The 22,981-nt window shown below is 37.1% G+C and overlaps 2 protein-coding genes across 4 annotated transcripts in view; both read left to right on the forward strand.

The window, feature by feature from the left end:
- ATR (ATR serine/threonine kinase) overlaps positions 1-8,735 on the forward strand; it is a 36,700-nt gene extending 27,965 nt beyond the window's left edge. For both annotated transcript variants that reach the window (XM_042878462.1, XM_042878463.1), the window contains 11 exons: positions 302-399; positions 1,288-1,520; positions 2,250-2,384; positions 2,882-3,082; positions 3,397-3,540; positions 3,911-4,061; positions 4,831-4,987; positions 5,119-5,272; positions 5,778-5,929; positions 6,355-6,460; positions 8,167-8,735. In XM_042878462.1, coding sequence (XP_042734396.1) covers positions 302-399; positions 1,288-1,520; positions 2,250-2,384; positions 2,882-3,082; positions 3,397-3,540; positions 3,911-4,061; positions 4,831-4,987; positions 5,119-5,272; positions 5,778-5,929; positions 6,355-6,460; positions 8,167-8,340 — 1,705 coding nt within the window. In that variant the 3' untranslated portion in view covers positions 8,341-8,735. The remainder of the gene's footprint in view (positions 1-301; positions 400-1,287; positions 1,521-2,249; positions 2,385-2,881; positions 3,083-3,396; positions 3,541-3,910; positions 4,062-4,830; positions 4,988-5,118; positions 5,273-5,777; positions 5,930-6,354; positions 6,461-8,166) is intronic.
- Positions 8,736-9,398: 663 nt separating this feature from the next.
- XRN1 (5'-3' exoribonuclease 1) overlaps positions 9,399-22,981 on the forward strand; it is a 36,443-nt gene continuing 22,860 nt past the window's right edge. For both annotated transcript variants that reach the window (XM_042878335.1, XM_042878336.1), the window contains exons 1-18: positions 9,399-9,509; positions 11,772-12,004; positions 13,085-13,182; positions 13,531-13,640; positions 13,723-13,833; positions 14,030-14,112; positions 15,938-16,025; positions 16,124-16,292; positions 17,181-17,248; positions 17,796-17,930; positions 18,772-18,838; positions 19,242-19,347; positions 19,735-19,824; positions 19,978-20,134; positions 20,467-20,586; positions 21,615-21,784; positions 22,618-22,738; positions 22,837-22,935. In XM_042878335.1, the coding sequence (XP_042734269.1) occupies positions 9,435-9,509; positions 11,772-12,004; positions 13,085-13,182; positions 13,531-13,640; positions 13,723-13,833; positions 14,030-14,112; positions 15,938-16,025; positions 16,124-16,292; positions 17,181-17,248; positions 17,796-17,930; positions 18,772-18,838; positions 19,242-19,347; positions 19,735-19,824; positions 19,978-20,134; positions 20,467-20,586; positions 21,615-21,784; positions 22,618-22,738; positions 22,837-22,935 (2,100 nt within the window). In that variant the 5' untranslated portion in view covers positions 9,399-9,434. The remainder of the gene's footprint in view (positions 9,510-11,771; positions 12,005-13,084; positions 13,183-13,530; positions 13,641-13,722; positions 13,834-14,029; positions 14,113-15,937; positions 16,026-16,123; positions 16,293-17,180; positions 17,249-17,795; positions 17,931-18,771; positions 18,839-19,241; positions 19,348-19,734; positions 19,825-19,977; positions 20,135-20,466; positions 20,587-21,614; positions 21,785-22,617; positions 22,739-22,836; positions 22,936-22,981) is intronic.

Genomic DNA, 22,981 nt, shown 5'->3' on the forward strand with positions numbered 1-22,981 from the left:
AGCAGTGAAAGAAAACACTACATACTTGATTTAATGAACAATTCATTTGATTTCTGCCTTCTTAAGCAATTGTTGTTGTCTTAATATGTAGGATAGTAAGTTAAATATTTCATCTGCAGTTTTGATTAATGTAAAACATAACCCATATGTATTAGTAAGCCTTTAGTTGTTGCAGATGCGTTAACATGCTTAACAAAAAATTTATACTCCAGAATGGAATGTATAGCAACTAAGGATATTATATTTGTACTGCTTCTAGTATTTCTTGTTAACATATTGTGACTTCAGCATGTAATTACAGGTCTCTACAGTATGGAAACCAATTTATTTATCAGTCAATGCCAAGAATGCTGTCTTTATGGCTGGATTTTGGAGCAAAAGCATACGAGTGTGATAAAGGTAAAACTTTCAACGTTGTATTTCCTGTATCATGCTTTTATATATATGATCAAAAGAGCAGTAAAGTGTATTTCTGCTGGACCAGCTATCAGAAAATTGCATCTTTTATACATACAGGCAGTTTGATGACTGCCTGTTTCACATCAGCAATAGACGTTTCTCAAAATGTTAATTCAAGCTAAACTGAACTATCTGCTAACTAAATGTATAGCTTTTGTAGATTCATTTGCATGTAATGAAGGTGAAAGTCTTTCAAAAAGTTATTGTTACCAAAAGCATGTCAAGCACTAAGCAATCCAACAGATTCGTTAGTAATTTAGTTTCAAGACTACTTGCCCATACATTTCTTTATAGTGTTTTATTGTGTCTTTAAGGTTTTCAATGCATTTTTAAATGGAATATTTTTAAACAGTAGTTAATATTTTGTGTTGCTTTTACAATTCCAAAATCTTCCTTCTGCTGTTTAAGATAGTCTTCTCTGCAAAGATATGTTTAGAACTATTTCAAAGATAAATGCAAAATAGAGGGAATTCTTATACTCATGTTTGAACTTCTTATATTCATTTGAGGTGTGGTTTTGTTTTATTTTAAGGGTGGAGAGCTTTTCTAGTATTGTTTGTTTTATGTTTCTGTTGTCTGTGCTTATTTTGTTTCCATCTATGCCTCCTGTTAGGCTGATTAATGAAATGGTGTATATGTTATGTTACTGTCTGATCTGTTAAAAATAACCTTATGGTAGGCCAGGTTTTTTCAGTAGGTTTTTTCCTTTTTTTTTTTTTTTTCCCTCATGAAAATTACTAATAAAATGTGTTTCTGTATGCTTGACTTAAATGACTTGATATTTCAGGTGACAAAAGTGATGAAATCTTACTATCTTGTGTTTTTCAGCAAGTCGTTCGGAACGCGTTCAAATGAAAAATGATTTGGCTAAAATAAATAAAGTGATTACAGAGCACACAAATCAGCTGGCACCTTATCAGTTTCTGACAGCTTTTTCTCAGCTGATCTCCCGAATCTGCCATTCTCATGATGAAGTCTTTGCTGTTCTGATGGTGATTGTTGCTAAGGTGTTTTTAGCCTACCCACAGCAAGCAATGTGGATGATGACTGCTGTGTCTAAGGTGCCCTGATAAGTAAAGCTACGCCTTTATTAACTCTTCAAAATTTAGATCAAATTGAGTGTTTTAACTGCTGCAGTGTGGATTCGTGGAACAGGTCATCATGCTGTCATAGCACCAGGTTTTATTACAGTCTAAAGTTCAGAAATTTCAGATTAAATCTAGCCAGTAAGAAATTGCTGACTTACATCCTGAATTGGATGATTTATTCTGGAAGTAAATTTGAATAACAAAAAGCTGTGAATTGGGTGGTTATGGAAAACAGATTTTGTTGTTTTTAAATTGAAATAGTGCTTCCAGTTTTATAATCAAATATTCACTCCTCTGTCTTAATTAAAAATGAAGTAAATATATTGCTTTATTTCTAAAATGTGCCTGGCAATAGAGTAACTTAAAAGCAATTTAGAAGGCATGGAGCATTCTGTTTCTGTTAGGCTAGTTAAATAATATTCAGGGTATGCTCATGTTCTTGAATAATTTAGTCTTTTTGTTGCGAGTCTCCAGGGAATGGTTTGAGAAGAGAATTTGAGTGTGCATGCACACATAGAGTATTTTACTTGAGTATTTGCAAGTTCAGGCACAAGATTTCTGATAGAGAACTTCCTCTTGAAGGTTTTCAGTATGACAAGCAGTGAGTAGAGGAAATACTACTGTTATTACTAGAATTTTTGTTCTTTTAGGGATCTTTTTAATTGATTGTTTAATAAATTTTAATTTCACTCTTTTTTTCAGTCTTCCTACCCTATGCGTGTCAATAGATGCAAGGAAATACTAAATAAAGCTATCAACATGAAGGAGTCCTTAGGAAAATTTATTGGAGATGCAACACGCCTTACGGATAAACTGTTAGAACTCTGCAACAAACCGGTACTAAAAATAAACAAATTAATGCATCTACTAGAATTATTCACAAGTGTTTCACAACAGTTTCTTCTGATAGCTCCCATTAACCAGTGATCACATTACAGTAATTTCTGTTACGTGGCAGCCACTTGAAAAATTCCCCAAATCTTTTACTTAATAAAAATATGTTAGTAGTAGAAAGCAGTTCTAAATGAACATCCTTTAAGTACATAGCAATAATTTCTAGATGTTTTACTATAAATATAAGCTGGCTCTGTTGTGATAAACATACGAACTTGATAATAAAGGTAAAATTACATAAACAATTTCATTATTACATATTTGTGGTCAGAGTGAGAAAGATATGCTGTAAGGGCCAGATACATTTATTTTGGACCACATCCATTTAATTTGGAATGAAATTTGTAATTTTTCAGATTATCAAAAGCTATCAGTTGGTGTAAAATTGCAGTTATACTCGATATGTTTATTTTTAACTTTTAAACAATTTTTTTTTTCAGGTTGATGGAAACAGCTCGGCATTAAGCATGAATATTCATTTCAGAACACTTAAGAGATTGGTAGAAGAGCACACATTCAGTCAAATTCTCATTCCATTACAATCTGTAATGATACCAACTCTTCCTTCAATTCCTGGTACACATGCTAACCATGACCCTTTTCCTGGATGCTGGGCCTACATTGCAGGCTTTGATGATACGGTAAGCCTCTGTTTTGGCACCTACCTTTAAATTTCATGTTAAATCAATATACTTTCAGTTTATCTTCTTATTTTGCTAGGAATGGAGGAATGAGTGGGAAACTTCATAATTACCTTCATAGAAAAATGAGTAGTTTCTGTCATAGTAATGTGAGAAGGATATAGCCTCCTGGTATTTAGATGAGGTTTTGGTCTGAGATGTTGTAGCACCATGGAAGTGCTAATATGAGAGGTTAAAGTGGTCTATTAAAAGTAGATGTTTTATTTTGTATGATCTGATACGAGGTTAATAAAAAAAATCCATCTCTTCCTCAGGTAGAAATTCTTGCTTCCCTTCAAAAGCCAAAGAAGATCACTTTAAAGGGTTCAGATGGGAAATCTTATATTATGATGTGTAAACCTAAAGACGATCTAAGAAAGGACTGTCGGCTCATGGAATTCAACTCCCTTATTAATAAGGTTTGAATTAAATATTCAGGTTCATTATGCATAAAATTCTGAACTATCAAACACTAACAGCAAAAAAAAAAAAGGGGGGGGAGGAGGGGAGGAGGGAAGAACTTTGTTCCTAATCTTGAGATAAAGCTCCCAGAGGAAGAAGTAAAGCCTTGCAAAATATTTCTTCAATCGCGACTGATAATGCATGATTTGTTACACAGTTGTGAAAACAACTGTATTTGCTCTACTGCAGATATTAAACTTAGAATTTTATATTATGGATTGTGACTGGAAAACAAATGTGAACAGGATAGTTAATTTTCAATGTACATTTCCATCCTGTTATTTATTATTCTCATTTTTTTCTTTTCTTCTTGTTTTTTGCCAACAGTGCTTAAGAAAAGATGCAGAGTCACGTCGGCGAGAACTCCATATACGAACCTATGCAGTTATTCCATTAAATGATGAATGTGGCATAATTGAATGGGTGAACAATACTGCTGGTTTAAGAAACATCCTAATAAAACTTTATAAGGAGAAGGGTAAAAAAAAAAAAATATATATATATATATATATATATATACTGTACAACTTTCGATTGAGGGGAGGAGAGAGGAGAGAAGAGAAAAAGAGAAGGATGTTTAAGTTTGGATGTGATCCTGGGCTACCTGCTCTAGGTGGCCCCATTTGAGCATAGTGGTTGGACAGGATGACCTCCATAATTCCCTTCAAACCTAAGCCATTCTTTGATTCTTATGTGTTGTGTTTTGTTTAAGGACTTTTGCCTTTATTAGTAAACAAGATAAACAGCAAGGAATCAGACTAGATTCAGTCACTGTAGTTCTATCTGCAATATATTATTATTTGTGTGCGTAGCATATTTTTACTCTTAAGTGGAAGGTAACTGGCACTTGCCATGAACAATTTCCTTATCCATTATCTGTTAACATAATCATCTTAATATATTCCTATGCTGTTGGCACTTCTGCTGAAACAATTGGCATAATTGTATAAGAGAACAGATGCAGCATGGAATAATAGAAGATTGTGGAGTTCTACTTCAAATTTGATCAGTTGTTTCTCATTTCTAGTACATTTATGTGATATGTTGTACCTCATCTACTGTTTCAGTTAGCATTATCAGTTTTTATTTGCTCTCTAGCACCCCACCAGCTGCATGTTATGTAGGTTATTTTTCATTTATTCATTTCATTTAAACGTTTATCATATCTAAAATATCGTCCTGTAATTGCATGTATAATGCTTTATTTGGGGGGATTTCTCTTGTCTAATTGAGGAGGTCTCTTACAGGTATCTATATGACTGGAAAGGAACTACGTCAGCATATGCTTCCAAAGTCAGCACCTTTGCCTGAAAAGCTGAAAATGTTCAAAGAAGTCCTTCTGCCTCGTCATCCACCTGTTTTTCATGAATGGTTTCTTAGAACATTTCCTGATCCTACTTCATGGTGAGTGACTGGGATTGGGCTAGCTCAAGAGCATCTACTTTTCTATTTCATTAAAAATTAATGATGCTATTGAATGAAGACATAATCAGGGAGGTGATTTTGTCTAATATATCTGATTCTTATTTGCACAGGTATAACAGCAGATCTGCCTACTGCCGTTCTGTTGCAGTCATGTCAATGGTAGGTTACATACTTGGTCTAGGAGACCGTCATGGTGAAAACATCCTGTTTGATTCTTTGACTGGTGAATGCGTGCATGTAGATTTCAACTGCCTTTTCAATAAGGTGAGAAATGGCATCTTGCTGAACTTGCTTTATATTTTACTTGCGTATAATTTTGTAAACATCTACAATTGTTTTCTTTTTTTTTTTTTTTAATATATTTTTTGTGTTCTGTCTTGCGTTTTGTTTCTTATTTATGCACAATAATATGTGACACATAAAGAATATTTGCACTGCATTAATGGAAGCCAACTTTTTGGTTATGCCAGTATCAGATAAAATAGCCCCACGTTTTTTGTTTGTGTTTTGTGACTCTCCACCACCACTTTCCAACCAAAGATGTAATTATCACATGCAGAGTCTTGTTGCTGTGAAGGGTTTCTTTGTGTTCCTAATGTTCAGCACAAAAAAATCCTAGGGTTCAGTAAAAAAAAAGAAAAATTACAATCAGAGTGGGATTTGGAGTTTTGATGTTTCTGCTAAAAAACAAAACAAAACAAAAAAACCAACAAACTTTTGGTTCAGAACATCATGCATATATAGCCTGCCCTTTTGTATCAATTAAAAGGGAGAAACTTTTGAAGTTCCGGAAATCGTTCCTTTTCGTCTCACCCACAACATGGTTAATGGAATGGGTCCAATGGGAACAGAAGGTCTCTTCCGAAGAGCTTGTGAAGTCACAATGAGGCTTATGCGTGATCAAAGGGAGCCTTTAATGAGGTACAGCAACTAAAGCTCTGAAAAAACTCTCCCTAGTCTAAACAGAGTAGTTCCTTAGAACACTTCCTGATCCTACTTCATGCTGAGTGCCTGGGATTGTGCTAGCTATAGTAGTATGCCAGTTCCAGCATGTCTGTCATGCAGCTCAGTCTTGCTATGGCATGCAGTTAAATATAAACCTCTAGAAATACTCAGCACAAACTTTAGACTCAGTGGTTTGTTACTACAAGTAGATAATTCTTATATATTCAAAAGTTATTCATATTACTGATGTTCTTTAACTTACCATGTAGCCTTTGTGGTTCTTCCTGGCTTCAGTGTATATTTACATTTGACTCTAAGCAATCAGTGTTCTAATATCTGGCATAAGTACTGCTCTTGTCCAGTGATTTCAAGCCTTTTCTATTTTTTGTTTATTTCTTTAGTGTCTTAAAGACTTTTCTTCATGATCCTCTTGTGGAGTGGAGTAAGCCTGTTAAAGGGAATACAAAAGCACAGGTGAATGAAACTGGAGAAGTTGTCAATGAAAAGGTTAGTTGAAAACAAACACAGCATAAATATTGAAATGTTACTTGTCCATTACAGTTGCAATTTGTATTATTTTCTAATTGGAAGTTTAACTTTCCTTTTATTCATTTTCCTTCATTTTAAAATTACTCTTTTCTGATGAGTCTGTATTCCCTTTTGTTTTTATTGGTGAAGAATATAATTTATGTACTAAAGTACCAAGCAAAATAAAATTTATAACTTTGTCATGAGTATTACTAAATCATCAATAATACCAACAGAAAGCACAGGATAGGCAAGGCTCTTGCCTTTCTGTATTCTAAGACATGTGTGCTCCAGAAATAAGTGATGATAATACCTGAAAAGCATTCCATGTGTCCTTTCCAGGGATGTTTTGTGCTTTCTATAAGTACCTTAGAAATATGTGCCTTGTTACATGTCAAGGAATGCTTTAAAAAAAATTAGGATTTAATATTTAGTGTTTCTTTTGTAGGTGCTGATAAATATTGTACTGTTTATCCAAAATAGAGCTTTCACAAGCTGTAGTTTAAATTTTTTCCTTCTGTAAAAACCTGTTTGATTTTTTTTTTTTTTTTTGCTTTATAAGGAATATTTGGTGAAAAAGGCTGATCATATAATAGCAGATGAAACTTAAGAAGCACTGATAAACAGAGCAACTAAGATAAGAATGAACTAAGGAGGTCACTCTGAATTTATTTCTATGTATTTCTATGGAAACTACAAAGAGCACAATAACACTGTTGTATAGAGCAAATTCTCAGTTACAAAGCACTATTTTTCAACATTGTCACCGCCGTTAGCAGTGAACAAGAGCCTACATGCCTCACTTGTAACTACCTGCATCCACAGAGTTGCCACTGGTGAAAGCAGCACCTCACTGTGCTCACATCCACTGTTTGGTCTGTCAGAGTGCACCTCTGCTGCCATTTGTCACAGGGCAGCAAAATGTAACAGGATATTGGGAAGGTTCAAATTCTGCTGCTGTAGCCCCAACGTCACCTCTGAAGTCTTGAGCTGACATAACACAATAGAAGACATGACTTTCAGAGCAGTCCTCATACCATACTGAAGCTGCATTCCAGCAAAAAGCTTAACTGAGTTATTTGAGTGCAGAAAATCTCCTTGTCTTGGAATAGTTGCTGACAAGGCAGTTTCTACATAGCTTTTCATTTTGTTGCAGGACCACCCACATAGCTACATACGATAACAGTCTCTTTGGATAGGTGCCAGCGTTATGCTTGATCTTTAAAAGACTGTGAGTTTAATTGCTATGAACTGGCTACTCTAAGAGGGCCTCAGAACAGTTTACTTTGAGTTGTTCATTTTCAGTTCCTAGTAATTTTGGCCTAAATTTTCTACTCATCTCCTTTAATGTTATTCAGAATTAATAAATAAATCAATCAATAAAAATGCTAGGAGAGCTTACATTTATTTGTAAGTAGTTTTGTGAAATAAAACATTCTAGCATTTCCCAATACTTTTGTGTAGCTTTTCCAGTTTGTTCTGTTAAATTTTATCTGTAGAATTTAAGGCAAAAACTGTAACTTGACCAGTCTGTTCATTTTAAGTGATAATCCTTTCATTGGTACAGACATTTGGTTTTGTATTAAATTAGCATGCTGGTTGCAAATATTGTAAGACTTTTTTAAGATGTGGAAGTCCATGAACAATAGCAATACTCATTTTTCTTCCTTTTTCTTTTTTTCTAGGCCAAAACCCATGTCCTTGATATAGAACAAAGGCTACAAGGTGTTATTAAGACTAGAAACAGGATAAAAGGATTACCCTTATCTATTGAAGGGCATGTTCATTACCTCATTCAAGAAGCAAGCGATGACAATCTGCTCTGCCAAATGTATATGGGCTGGGCTCCATATATGTAAAACTTGTTTGCTTTAGAGAAATACCATTCACAATTGGTGAAGCAAGCTATGATATTGTTAAGAAGGTATTAATCAGTGTCAACTGGTTACTTGTATTTTCTGATTGTAAACACTGATCCTGTCTTTTGATCAATCTGAAATCTGTAGAATACACACTTGCAAATATGAATGCACTTACGCATTCTTTACATATGCAGGGCAGTACATATTAAAAGCTAAGTAGACTATACAAGGCTCTGCAACTTTCTTAGGCACATACCTACTCTGAGTATATTCTTGGTACTGAAAGGATGCATGGTAACTTCAAAAATACTGTATATTTTTGTGAAGATTTTCTCATTCCATTTGGCTGTGGATTAGAAAAGTTGACATTAAATATCATACTGATAACAGTGTGAAGTGGTGCTTTCAGCTTCTTCTGTGTATAGTGCAGAAAGCTGTTTTTTTTTTTTTTTTTTTTCATAAGTAGAACTTGAGTACTGATTTACTTAAATTTTACCCCATATTGCCTAATATCTGAAAAGGGTGGCCCTGTGTCTTTTTTTTCTTCTCTGTTTTTAAAAAAAAAAAAAAAAAAAAAAAAAAAAAAAAATGCAAAAGAGCAGCATTTGAGATCTTAAGGCTTCTCATGAGTAAATTAGGGGAACGTTACGGTGTTCTACGATCGTTTCGTTAGCCTTTGCTTGGCACAAAGTGGGGAGCTGAGGACAGCAGCCGTGAGCCTGCGACAGCAGTGCTGAGGCAGGACGGTAGCGCCTGTTCCAACAACACGTATTCAGGCTCCCGAAAGCCGTGGACGTCTCCGGAACAGTCCTAAAGAGGGCGGCAATAGTAAGTGCTTTGCTTTCAGCCGGCCTCGCGGGGGCGGGACGCCAAGGGCCCGCTGCGCCTCGTTAGCGATTCAGGGAGCTGCGGGCGGTTGCGCCGGGTGCCTGGCGGGGGGCGCTGCAGCGCCCGCCGCTCCGCCCGCCGCTCTCGCTGGTCGGCGCGGGGCGCTCTATGGTGCGGGCGGCTGTCAGCACCGTGCGCCGGAAGGAGGGCGGAGCGGGGCCCGGGCTTGTTTGGGTCCGACGGGGCGGCGGGGAGAGGCGGCCATGGGGGTCCCGAAGTTCTACCGGTGGATCTCGGAGCGGTACCCCTGCCTCAGCCAGGTGCTGAAGGAGCATCAGGTGAGCCGGGAGCGGGGCTTCACCGCCCGCCCGGGGCCCGCCGCCGAGGGGAACCCGGGGGGGCGAGGGCCGGAGCCGGCCGGGCGGGAGCGGGCGGGCGCGGGGCGGGCGGCACCGTCTGCCGCCCGGCAGAGCGAGGAGGGCGGGTGGCGCTTTGGCGCCCCCTGAAAGTTGGGTACCTGCTCCCCCGGCTGTGGGAGGACCGGAGCCCGGCTACCGGAGGCGGTGGCGCGGTGCCCGTGCTCGTCCCGCTGTGACGGCACGGCGGTCGGAGCAGCCCGCCGCCTCGGCCTTTGTTGCTGAAGGGAACGCCGTTAGCGGCAGCGCCGAAAGCTAGGCGGGCAGGCAGACCCTTCTGAGAGAAACCGTTTTCATACCCGCTGCTCTCATGCTCTCGGTTTCCCGGTAGCTGCCGTGTTAAGGTATGTACGGCTCCAGAGTGGGCGCTTGGCCCTGCCCTGAAGGACCGCAGCTGCTCCGGGCTCCGCGTTTGCAGTGGTACGGCCGGGAATCGCACGGCGGAGCAGCGGCGGCTCTCGGCGTGAGGAGAGCCGTGCGGGCTGGGCGCCGGCTGCGGGCTGCGATCCTGCGGCTCGCGCCTCGGAAGAGAAACAGAAAGTGCGGCTCGGGACGGCCGCTGTGCTGCTCTTTCTGAAGTCTGTGTGGTGTTACTTCCGTGTGTGTGGTGTACCTGCTGCTTATGGGGAGGGGAAGTGTCTGGGCTACTGCTTGTGACCTAGAACGTTAAAATATACCCGCATTCTTCCTTTTCTTCCCAGACCGCTTGAATATACAACCTGACACGTGCTAGCAGCCAGATAAGGATTTTAAGTTGTTTCACATATACTCGTGTGCTTTGTGTAAAGGAGAAGCCTGTCTTTTTCCAGTGTAGAAGCCCTGTGCTGTGGTGTGAGGTAGCAGCATAGCAGCAGAACACAGCCCTTCTGGCTGATAGCAGTTTACTCAGCTTTTCCAGGGCTTGGGAAGTTTGTTTTCAGCTATTTCCTGCTGTGGCCAAGTGTGGTGGCACTTTGTGCCAGCGTACACCTGGTGTCCTGTTTATTACAGATTATAAACAGGGCGTTGAATAAACTGTGCTATCATCATCGTGTGTCTGCATATGCAAGAATTCATCATGTTAACAGAAACCCTGAAATATCCAAATCTGACTCCCCTTGAGTTCTTTTTGTAGAAGTGCCATGCTATCTGGTACTGAAGCACCAGGAAACATTATTGAATGTCTGAGACCGTCTGCTTTATCACTTAATCTGGCAAGCGTTTCTGTTCTGAAGTACTGACCTTTGGTCTGTGTTCTAAGATTTGGAAAAGAGAGTTTATGTGCAGTTTAACATCTTTTGATTGGGTTCAGAAGAACTCTAGAGAAGATGGGGGACAGAATCAGGAGTGGACTGCAATTAATGCTTGGGGTTTTAATACTGAAACGTTTATTTCTGCTGACTGGAGTTTGTGTCAGCTCCATGAGCTTCTTAATGACTGAACTGGTCCTTCTTTTTTTGGCAAAATAAGAACAAAATAAAATGTGTGGTGGTTATGGAAATTTGCTATCACAACACTAAGAAAGTTGGTAAGTGCTAACAGCAGTTTGCTTGATGCATGGTGTGGTCCTTTTTGAACCTTCAAAAGCAATATGAGAAGTAGGGTGGTGTTCACTTTGCTTTATAAAAATAGTAAAGAGCTGTGTTTCCTCCTAAGTGAAAGATGGTTGCTGTGTGACTTTCTGTCAGTCACATACCTTAGTCAGGCTCTGTGCAGCCTGGATAGACTGGTTAGGCTGGCACAGTGGTCCCTGGTGTTCCTCTATGTGGAATGCCCTACTGCTCATTTTCTAAGTGTTTTCTTCAGTGGCCTTGACCAAGAGGGATGGAGGAAAGCTTTCTGATCTGGGATGGGTTTTTTTCCATTTCGTTTTCTTTTGCCCAGTGTGGGCCACCTGTGTAAGTGACATCATTTTTCTTCTCTATGCTATTTAAAGAAAAAGCTGCTCATAATAACAATAAAAGGCAATTTTCATGTAATATATGTCTTTTTTTTTTTTTTTTTTAACCATAATAAAACTATGCTGGTTAGGTAGTTTCTTTTTCATGCGTATATGTGTAGCTGGTACTGAACACTGGTGTTCAGTAGATTCCAGTGAAATCTTCTGCCTTAGTTCATTTGCAGACTTTATCTTAGCCGTACCTTTCTGTAGTGATTGCTGTACTTCATCCATCACCAAATGAGTACTAACTGTGGCTTTTTTAGATTCCAGAATTTGACAACTTATACTTGGACATGAATGGCATTATACACCAGTGTTCACATCCAAATGATGATGATGTTCACTTCAGAATCTCAGAAGATAAGATTTTTGCTGACATTTTTCACTACTTAGAAGTACTGTTTCGCATTATTAAGCCAAGGAAGGTTTTCTTCATGGCAGTTGATGGTGTGGCCCCAAGAGCAAAAATGAATCAGCAACGTGGCAGACGGTTTAGGTGAGAATATTTACTCCTGCTCTGTCTTTAGGATAATAATTATTTATTTAAAATACTTAAAAATATGTTATACAAAATAAAATATATTGTAAGTAGGCCTTTGACACTGGCTTTAACTTTTAGGTAAATGAAGGTAGCTGCTACTAAGATGTTAACAGTTAAAGTTAGGATTCCAAATAAGTTAAATTTGCTCATTACTCAGATGCTTCTCTGCACATGTGGAGCTTGCTTGGAGAAGGATAGGGATTAGTTTCATAATAAATTTTCAGTGAAATAAATGCACTACAGCTCTTGAGGGTATTTCCTATGGCTTAGGAATGTGTAAGATTCTTTGCTATGTGCTATGTCCCTAGATAGGCCTTTTTGGTAATTATAGCAGGATCTTCTGTAACAATAATAGACAAGGATAAGTTTGGGAACTAATTAAACTCTAGTTTCCACTGAAACTTGTTAGCAAGTAACTCAAATATACAGCTGCAGGTGGGTTTTACAGCATTACCAAGTTTGTATTCAATAATCTGGGAGACTTAGAAGCTGTTTGGAGACTGCTGTGAGGAAGGAGATCTGGTGGTGAGACAGTACAGGGATGCTAAGTGAAATGAGACAGAAAAAAATAAAGGGAAAGGACAGTAGAAAAAAAAAAAAAGTATTTTGTTGTCAAGTCAGGCTTGGTTTCTCCATTAGTGGTTCTAAGGTTTGTTCACAGCTCCTATCTGCAGCCCTGTACTCCAGACTTGCTGCTTTGCTCAGCTACAAGTTAGATGCTCTTCGTTGTTTTGGAATAGCATTCCCAAAACATTTAAATCCCAATAGTTTCTATTGTCTCAGTGTTAATTTCTTTTTCTTATGATGAGCCACTCAGTTATTTCTTGATAACTGAAATATTAACTGTATCTGAATAATGGCAGATCATGATCATTACTGGAGAAAAAGCTATTTTTAACAAGTCTTTCTGTTATCAGATTCAAGTTTGAGATCTGTGCAGGAGTTAAATTTCTCTCAGCTATGTGTTTTGTCACAAGAACATTACAGTAAGATATTTCCTTCTCTACCCCTTCCTTCCAACCCATTTTGTTTTAGATCAGCAAAAGAGGCAGAGGACAAAATAAAAAAGGCATTAGAAAAGGGAGAAATTCTTCCTACAGAAGCCAGGTTTGACTCCAACTGTATTACACCAGGTAAGATAATTTGCTAATTATTTTAAATTAAATGGTTAATTTATTATTTTTCATAATCTATATTTTGGAACTGTTTTCCTATCTATAGGTGGGGTTTTTTGTTGTTGTTTTTTTGTTTTTAATTTGGGGCAGTTTGGGTAACTTGTAAGATTTTTGGACTACTGTCTCATTTTAGAAAAGTGTTTAAGGTGTTACGGGAAAAATGCAACTTACTGAAAAAAAATTCTACCCCTGTTCTGTTGCAGAATATCCTTTTTGTTTTCCTTCTCATCAATAGTTCATACATGCAAATGTGGTTTTCAGTGAGCGATGAAAAGCTTCATGTTTAACTGAAGTTTCTGCTTTCAGGAACGGAATTCATGGCCAGACTGCATGAACATCTTAAATATTTCGTCAATATGAAAATTTCCACAGACAAATCCTGGCAGGGAATAACAGTCTACTTATCAGGCCATGAGGTTACTGCTTTTTTATTCAAGTTTTATTGGGAAGAAAAGAAGTTATTTTATGGAAAAATACGATTGTTATTTTTTCTTGCAGACACCAGGTGAAGGAGAGCATAAAATTATGGAATTCATCAGATCAGAAAAAGCAAAGCCTCATCATGATCCGAACACAAGGCACTGTCTCTATGGCTTAGATGCTGACTTGGTACGTGCAATTAAAACAGCAGGGGGTTTCTAATCGTGTCCTCTTTGTCTCGTAAGCGTGCAGCATTCTAAAATGCTGTTCATCAAGTATGTAACTTTATCTTCCTGCAAAATTTTCATTTGTAATAAAACAGGAAAATCTTGTGTAAAAGTTTTTAAAAATGAAGTAAGACTTGTCTAATATCTCTTTGCAATAGATAATGCTGGGATTAACAACTCATGAGGCACACTTTGCGCTCTTAAGAGAAGAAGTCAGATTTGGTGGTAAAAAATCTCAAAGGTGAACTGTTTTTAACTTTACTCTTAATTTATATGACGAAATGAAATCCAAGAGATAGTGCATAACTAGAGCAGTTCGTTGATAGTTGTGTATTAAATTAATGAAGTCTTAGCAATTTTATTAGAATATATGTGAATTTAGAGAAGTCCAATTGTTGTGATTAAATTTGTTTCCATGGGCAAATGGATGCTGTTGGGGGAGCTGGTTAAAAAGTCCTTAGGCCTTTGGTGTGTTGTGTGTTTTACTCCATATTCTGAATTGGGCAGCTCGGGCTGTATGATATTGTTGCCGGACGTCTTACAAGTGCTTTTAAAAGGCTCTGTATCTCTTAGGTTTTGTGAGGTAAGTGCCTGGAATAATTGCTGAAATCGACTTGTTTGAAGTAGCTGATCGTTTGCTCTTACTCTGGATTTTGCCGTTTGAACTAACTTGTGTGCTGTCAGCAGATAGAACCAGGTGTTTTGTTCCAGAATTGTGCCTGGACATGGACTTATTCTGAAGTGATAGAAAAGATATGTTTCTGTGGGTAGGTTCCTTCTGTGATGGACCTTAGGAAGGTATTTGATGGGTGAAGGGGTAGGTGGGAAAGCCGGAAATATTCTTTGTTACAGAAAGGCTTTTGAGTAACACACATTGAAGTCATATGGTTGTTTAGATTTATGCATTAGCAACAATGGTGCTTGTATGTTGATATTACCAAGGTCAGTGTGATAAACATCAGAAGTATTTGCTTCATAGTCTTCTATAGTCTCTTCACTGATACTGGTCAAGTCTGCCTTGTTCTGCTGATGGTGTTGGCATGTAATACTGCAGTGTTTTAAAAGACTTTGTTAAGTTCTTATTAAAGAAAAATGGTCTCTCCTCCTGTTTTTAATAAAAGAACGTGAGGTGTGACAGCCTTTAGATGGACTAGTGAAATGAAATGAAATGAAATGAAATGAAATGAAATGGCAGGATTTCCCAGGTGGCATTTTTTCCTCAGGTGTTTCCTCTAAGCTTAGCCTTTCTGCAATGCCTGGGCAGTATCATTCATTACAGAAATTCACTTCTGGAAATTATGGGAATTGCCTTCTGTTGATACAGTCAATTTTTTTTAGGAAATATTAAAAATAGATACAAATTGATTTCTAACAGCAGTTTCTTGGGAGCAATTCTTTGCTTCACAATAAAGTGACATATATGAGAGGTGGTCTTAGAGCAGTGACTTGGATCTGCCAAAAGTCTTACTTGCATATTTTAAAATTACATATATTAATTTTGGCCTAACTTTGGCTTAAATGTTAACTAGTTTTCATGAAGAAGAGAGTTGACAAATTTATGCCATAGATAAGAAGTAGACTTATCTTTTGTGTGTGCGTGTGTATAGTAGTACTGTGTTAAATCACTAACAGATAATGCATTTGGAGCATATTTTCTAGTTGAGTATATTCTTTGTTAAAGTAGCGTTTCAAATGAGTATGTACAGAGCCCAGCCAGATTGGACATGGGTCTGTATTCTGTATATGCTCAGAATAGTACTATCATAAATGCCTTAGAAATAGGTTAGATTGCCCCTTTCTTTGGAGAGTGACTTGCTTATGAGACGCCAATGCAAGATGGAACTCCAAAAGGCTGCCCAGCTTTCTGTAAGCTAGCCATTTTCCATGTAGTGCCATCACACGTGCTGTTAAGAAGATTCTACAGCACAATTTTGTAGTCAAAACAGATTCATCTTAAAATAGATGCAGTCTTCACTTTACTTGTTTTTAGACAACCTTGGATTTATTAAATATTCGTGTTGAAAGTGTGCTTATAAATAACTGACAATGTTTTGAATAACTTGCAGAGCGTGTGCACCGGAGGAAACCACATTTCATTTACTGCACTTGTCACTGATGAGAGAATATATTGATTACGAATTTTCACCAGTAAAAGTAAGTTCTAAAGGAGCTGTTATTGTGAGGGGTGGGGGGGAAGGATAAAGAATTTATGTGAAAACTTCATAATAAAAACATTACTCTTATCTTTTTAGGACAAGATTTCCTTTGACTACGATATCGAAAAGATAATAGATGATTGGATCTTAATGGGTTTCCTTGTAGGCAATGATTTTATCCCTCATCTACCTCATTTACACATTAATCATGATGCACTGCCACTACTTTATAGAACATACATGGCTATCTTGCCAGAACTGGGAGGTAAGAAGTTTTTTAGTTGTTTTTTTTTTGGGGGGGGAGGGGGCAGGGAGGGAAGGAGGTGTTGGTTAGTTTTTAAAAGCTGAACAGAGGGAGAACTGTAGAGCAGGCTAAGAGTAAAAGGTGAGATTAAACCAGGTAACTTGTAGATTAATAATAATAATGCAATAAGGTAACGTGTGATTATGCTCTTGGATTTGTCTAGAGAGAGTCTTTAAAGGGCTGCAGAATCCTGCATGTAGACAGTATTGTTATTTATTTGTTAAAACTCAGAGAGTTTTGGAAGGAATGTCATGGGAAGTAGGAACGTTAACACTCTTCATTAATATGAGAGCTGTTGTGAAGGTAATGCCTCTTATTTCATTATGTAGGCCCCTGGCGTCAGAAGTGAATGTTGGTGGCATGATAGTAGAGGTTGTATCTTCCTGCCAATATTCCACTACATTAATTGCACCACTGACATTCATTGATGCTTGCTAAGGGCCCAGCAGTGGATGTGAGCACAGTGAGGCAGCGTTTCAGCAGTGACAATGTTGTGTCACCTCTGCTGGTGCAGACTTTAACAAGTGCAGCATGCGGACTCTTGTTCATAGCTGGCAAAAATGCTCAGCTAATGGTGGTAACTGTGTTGAAAAATAGTGTTTTGTAGTTGAGAATTTGCTCTATCAGCTATTGTTATTATGCTCTTTGTATCTGTTGTAGTTGCCAAACAAATAAGTAGGAGGTAGGAGTAACACATGTATTTATTGATTTATTTGGCAAAACTGGAATATTCAGCATTGTTACCATTTTTTTAGACAGCCAGCAAGATTGTGTTTCATTATCTGTGAGGCAGTTAAGATATAATTTTCAATTTGTTAATTTACAAAACATATTTTATTTTCCTAATAGGTTACATAAATGAAAATGGGCATCTGAATTTAAAGCGCTTCGAGAAATATCTCACAAGATTGTCAGATGTAAGTATTCGTGATTGTGCTTCATGGAATGATATTGGCTGTTACATATGAGCTCATTTGATGTCCTGTGTATTACACTGTGTAGTTTTAATGAATTGCTGGGTAACTGTTTTACAGGCAGTACCATTAGGTGTTTGATATGGGATCCAACCAGTTGCTATCTGATCTTACCATATCTTAACAGGGAGAAAGCTTGAGCAATTTGATGCTTTAGCGAGAGTGTTTTAGCCCTGCAAGTGGAATGAGGATCACCAGTAGAATCATGATCCTGAGTTATTGATGAATGGATGACAGGTTGAGCAAAGTGCACTGTAGGCAGTGTATTTAACTCTTTTTGTAACGTATTGCTAGAAAGGGGTATATGGCTTGAGTCTTGTTACATGTTGCCAAGAGGAAAGATTTTTAATGTTAATCTGTTAGTTTGGTTATAGATCTAGAGCAAAATGTTTGTGTATAATATAATTCACCTACTAAAAGGACACTGTTATTTTAGCAGTCTGCATTATTCGTCTTTTCAGTATTTCTAAACATTACTCTTCCTGCACAGTTTGATCGTGAACACTTCAGTGAAGTCTTTGTAGACCTAAAATGGTTTGAAAGTAAAGTAGGCAATAAATACCTCAATGAGGCAGCTGGTATTGCAGCAGAAGAAGCCAGAAACAATAAACAGAAGAAACGCAAGGTTAGTGTTTTACATGCACTGTTTTGGAAATAAGTGTTGGTTGTTGGTGATTTTTTTTTTTTTGCTAATGAATAGTTTGCCAGCTGTAGTAATTTAGATCTTAGATACATAAAATAGTATAAATCTCCCTTTTGAGCCTTTTTGGCTGTCCTTCAATATAGGCCTTCGACTGAGCATAGCAGAAGCAGTGGGAAATTCCTTCAAGTTTAGACTGTCACAGTGTATCGTTACTCTTTTTTCAGTGCTGCTTGTGATTTGTAAGAACAAAATGTTAACTATTCCTTACTAAGAAATGCTTTATTTTGGTTTGTTTTCTTACTTGCTGCAGAAGTTTGGAGCAGTTGTACAGTATTAGCCAAGCCACTTTAATGCTTTGAATGGCACTGGTAGTCAGGAGCATGCATATCTCGAGTACTGGGGAGGGAGCCAACTGGATGAGTACACATTAAAGAGTATGCACTGTGAGAGTGAAATGGAAGTTTGGCTTCTGTCCTCATTTGAATAGTGATAAGGTTTGCTGATGAAAATTGTGATTGTGTGCTTGTGCAGGGATGTGTTAGAAATAGTCATGATAGTCGTGTTTTGGAAAACAAGCGTTCAGATACTTTTTCTTAAAGATAGTTCAGGTTTTATCTGAGACTCCTCCTTTGTCTAACACTGATGGATAAAATTACATTCTCTAGGCAATTACTCAGGAAGAAAATATAGTGTTTCTGTACATATTACATATATATTAATGCATAATAATTTTAGAATTTTGAGTTGCAGATTTTACAGTTATGAATGAGGAATGTGCATACTATCCTGTATTTTTACAGCATGTCAAATATTAATTTACTAGGCTCAGGAAAATTCTCTCTGTTTGGCTGCTTTAGAAAAAAATGAAGATGAAGTTGTCACCTCTAAAAGTAAGTGCTAGCTGTTCTTTTGTTTTGCACCAACAACAGAAACTTTTTAACTTGTGTATAGATTTGGAAGACTTGAAAGAACTTCATGTCAGAAATGACCTGAATCTAAATGACAGAGTTACATACTCAGCTATTGAGAAATGGAAGTGCCTTATGTTCTTAGTTCTTATAACTGGGCTACAAAATTGGATGCCTATCTTTTTTTCCTTAGAAGTACCTCTTTCAATCCAGGCATTCTTTTTTATTACTGTGTTACTTTCTGTGTAAGGAAGGAATAAGTGCATGTAACTGTGAATTGAGGAATAAAATTATACCATCAAATCAAAACTGAATTTCTTAACCTTATTCTAGTAGAAAGGTTGTGGAATGTTAATCCATATTTTCCTCATGACTTCTTTATCAGCTGTTTTGGAAGATGAACCAGAAGATGATGATCTGTTTGAAACAGAGTTTAGGCAATACAAGAGAACTTACTACATGACTAAAATGGGTATAGAAGTAGTTTCTGAGTAAGTATATGCTTTTTCTTTCTGTTTATTTGGTGTTGGTTTTGTTTTGTTTTGTTTTTTAATGCCGAAGACAGATGGGTTTTTTTGCTTGTATGTAATACAGGACAGAATATTAATCCATATTGAAAGCAGGAATTAGATTGCAGCATCTAGCAGTGGTGATGTTGGAGTGCTGGAAGAGCTACAAATCACGTTTTCTATAATGAGTATTTGAATACTAGAGATTTAAAAAAAAAATAAAAAAAATCAGTACTATTAAATGAATTTAGAAAACTGTGCTTAGTAGGTTACCCAAATACTCTGTTGTCATTCTTACTAGAAGAAGCTATGTACTTTTTCTGTGCTAGTAAAAATAAGTAAAAAATGCATTTATCTTTTTCTTTTAAGTGATTTCTTGGCTGACCAAGCTGAATGTTACGTCCAGGCAATACAATGGATTTTGCATTATTATTACCATGGAGTTCAGTCTTGGAGTTGGTAAGAAAAATTGTAAATGAGAAACCATTTAAGGGTGGAACAACATTTCACCTTAAATGCTGGAACCATTTAATAGGGTTCTGTGTATTTCTCGTCTATGAATGTTGTTGTACTGTAATTACCTTGTGTAATGTGGGATTTTTGTTCCTACAGGTATTATCCTTATCATTATGCACCTTATCTGTCAGACATTCGCAACATCAGTGAACTCAAAATCCAGTTTGAACTGGGAAAACCTTTCATGCCATTTGAGCAGCTTCTTGCTGTACTGCCAGCAGCTAGCAAAGATCTGTTACCTAGATGTTACCAGGTATCATTTAGAACTAAGTTGCATTTATCTGTTTGCTGATTTTTGTCTGCTTTATTTTCATGTACATCTTGACATTTTTATTTATACTGTTAGTTATAAACTACCTCTAAATATAAAATAAATACTTATTATTGTTCATAGCACACTTTAAAACTAGTAAATGAAATTTTAAACTTGATGGATGGTTTAAATAGGACAGTTAAATGGTAAAAGTTAACTGCTGTTCAGCTTGGAGTTGTTTTCATGCTATGTTTCTTATATTTCTTCCTAGAATTAGTGTTGAATTGTCCCTTACTTTTTTTAATTCTTTTTTTAATTTTATATTTTCCTAGCATTTGATGGTTAGTCAAGATTCTCCTATTATAGAGTATTATCCACTGGACTTTAAAACTGACCTGAATGGAAAACAGCAAGAATGGGAAGCTGTGGTATTAATCCCATTTATTGATGAGGTAAACTATTTCAGTGTCTGCTGAGAGCTTTGTAATAAATCAATCTGTAGATTAATTATGAGGAGTTTAAGTGAAATACAGTTAAATGGAAGTTGAGTGTCTGCTAAGACCTTGGATAAACAATCTGCATCCTAATGGTGAAAGCTAGATGAAGTCACAAGTGGTGAATGTCCTATGTAAGAACTGTGTGGGCTTTTTTGTTGCTTGGTCTTATATTTTGATGAAGTATTCAGACACTGAGTTTCAGAGTTTTTTGGGAAATATTTCTATAGCCAAATATGCACAAAATTTTAAGGTGTCTATGAGTAAAATAAAAGGTAGATGCACACAGAGGCAAAAAAAAAAAAAAAAAAAAAATACCAAACAGTTTGTTGTCAAAAAAATCTTTTCACCTGAGCACCAGCAGCAAGCAGTATGTAATAGACTTTAAGTACAAATTGAGCAGTAGAATGTTAAAAGAACGGCAATAAAATACTTTCCATCTACATGTAGGGTAACGATATCGTGTATGTTGTTCTTGTACATGAATTATTGTCATATATTTTGTCAGACTAAATTTGAGTATATCAAAGTAAGGGGGTGGAAATAAAAGTGCAGATCAGCTATCTGTTCCAGTGGTGGTACATGTCTTTCAGTTTTTGTAGTTCAGTGTGTGCCTTGCATTTTCATAGTGTACAGTGATAAGTTGACAGAACCAACTTGTTACTTGAAGGATTTTAACCTTTTCCAATAGTACTCTGCAGATTTTTTTGATAGCCTCTACAGTCTTTCTAGTATTCTTGCTAAACCTACGAAGCAAAATACGGCTAGCATTTTGGAAACGTTTGCAGGAAAGGAAATACTTATTCTCCAGTCTGCCACTGTGATTGTCCTATTTTCATTCTGGACTTGGAGCGCGATGAAGGAAAGGCTGCACTTAGACAATGAACACATTAACTAGAAAAATGCAGATATCCACTTCTGTGGTGTACACATCTGTGCTAAACTCTGTTGCTGGTTTCACGTATGCAAATTTTTCTTAAATTTAGAAACGACTGCTGGAAGCCATGGAATCATGTAATAAGTGCCTAAAAGAAGAGGAGAAACAGAGAAATGTTCATAGTGCTTGCTTAATGTATTGGTATGACAAAGATGCAGAGTTCCAGTACATGTCACCCTGGCCAGAGAAATTTCCCTCCATAGAAAGATGCCATACCAGGTAATGAGGACATAACTTTTTTGGAGTAGTCTGAAAGTAGTTAGAAAGTAGTTAATAGGTTGCATTTTAGCCAGAAGTTTGTGGAGGTACATAGATTGGAATACAAGAATTGTTGCATTAGATATCACTTGTTGTGGAAAGGAGGGTAATTTCTTCAAGTGTTGCCTGGCAAAACAGATGAACCAATAATAGTCAGAAAGAATCCTTTCTGGAGAATTACTCAAATATTTTATGATATGGAAGATGGAAAAACTGGTACAAATATTTGATAGATGTGGTGATTTATTGACACACTGATTTCAGACCATTTGTAAACCATGGTAAATATTTAAATCCAGTGCAGAGCGTTGAATACAGGCATTTTTTCCATTTTTCCAATCACTGCAAGCAGTTCACTTCATTTAACACGTGCGGAGCTTTCAAGATTAAGTGGAAATACAACCTTAATAGTAACCAAATGTAAGATAAATTGATGGATGAATGCTTGTTGCAAGTTTACACGTGGTGGAAACTGAATAGTTGTGAACATGAATTATACCTTACATAACTATTGTTAGTTTGGAATTTGACAATGGCTCTGAATTAAAATAGCAAGATTGTGATTGTGGCTGGAAGTTATGTTCTTCCTTTGTTTTCAGGTAGTGTCTTTGCAGAAGTGGTATGTGTTTCACAGTCATTTGTCTAGATTTCAAGTAGCTTAAATTACTTGGCATCTTTCAGGAAACTCAAAGCTTTTGTCAGGTAGAGTTCCTAGAGGGTTTGAAAGGGTAATGAGAGGTTATAGAGTCAGAGGTCAGCCTGTATAAGCAAACATTGTGCAACTCGTTTTTTAGGTACAAAATGATACCTTTGGATGCTTGGCAAGTAGAAATCACCCACAACAAAATAACTAAAATCAACAAGAGTGCATTGTATTTCTGTGGATTTCCTACCTTAAAGCACATTAAACATAAGGTAAATTATTTTATTTTGTTTGACGTTTTCTGTTCTTTTTCATAGATTATTATGTCAGATTTCAGTTAAGTTTTGTGTACTTTTTTGTTCTTGTCCAGTTCTATCTTAAAAAAAGTGGCGTACAAGTGTTTCAGCAAAGCAGCCATGGAGAAAACATGATGTTAGAAATCCTAACTGATGAGAACTCAAAAGAGCAAGTAAGTGTTCTCCTTTAAAAGAAACTAGAAAAACCAATCCGCCCTC

Source organism: Lagopus leucura, unplaced genomic scaffold, assembly GCF_019238085.1.
Source record: "Lagopus leucura isolate 7727_CA_CO unplaced genomic scaffold, USGS_WTPT01 Super-Scaffold_100021, whole genome shotgun sequence".
In the NCBI taxonomy this organism is placed as follows: domain Eukaryota; kingdom Metazoa; phylum Chordata; class Aves; order Galliformes; family Phasianidae; genus Lagopus; species Lagopus leucura.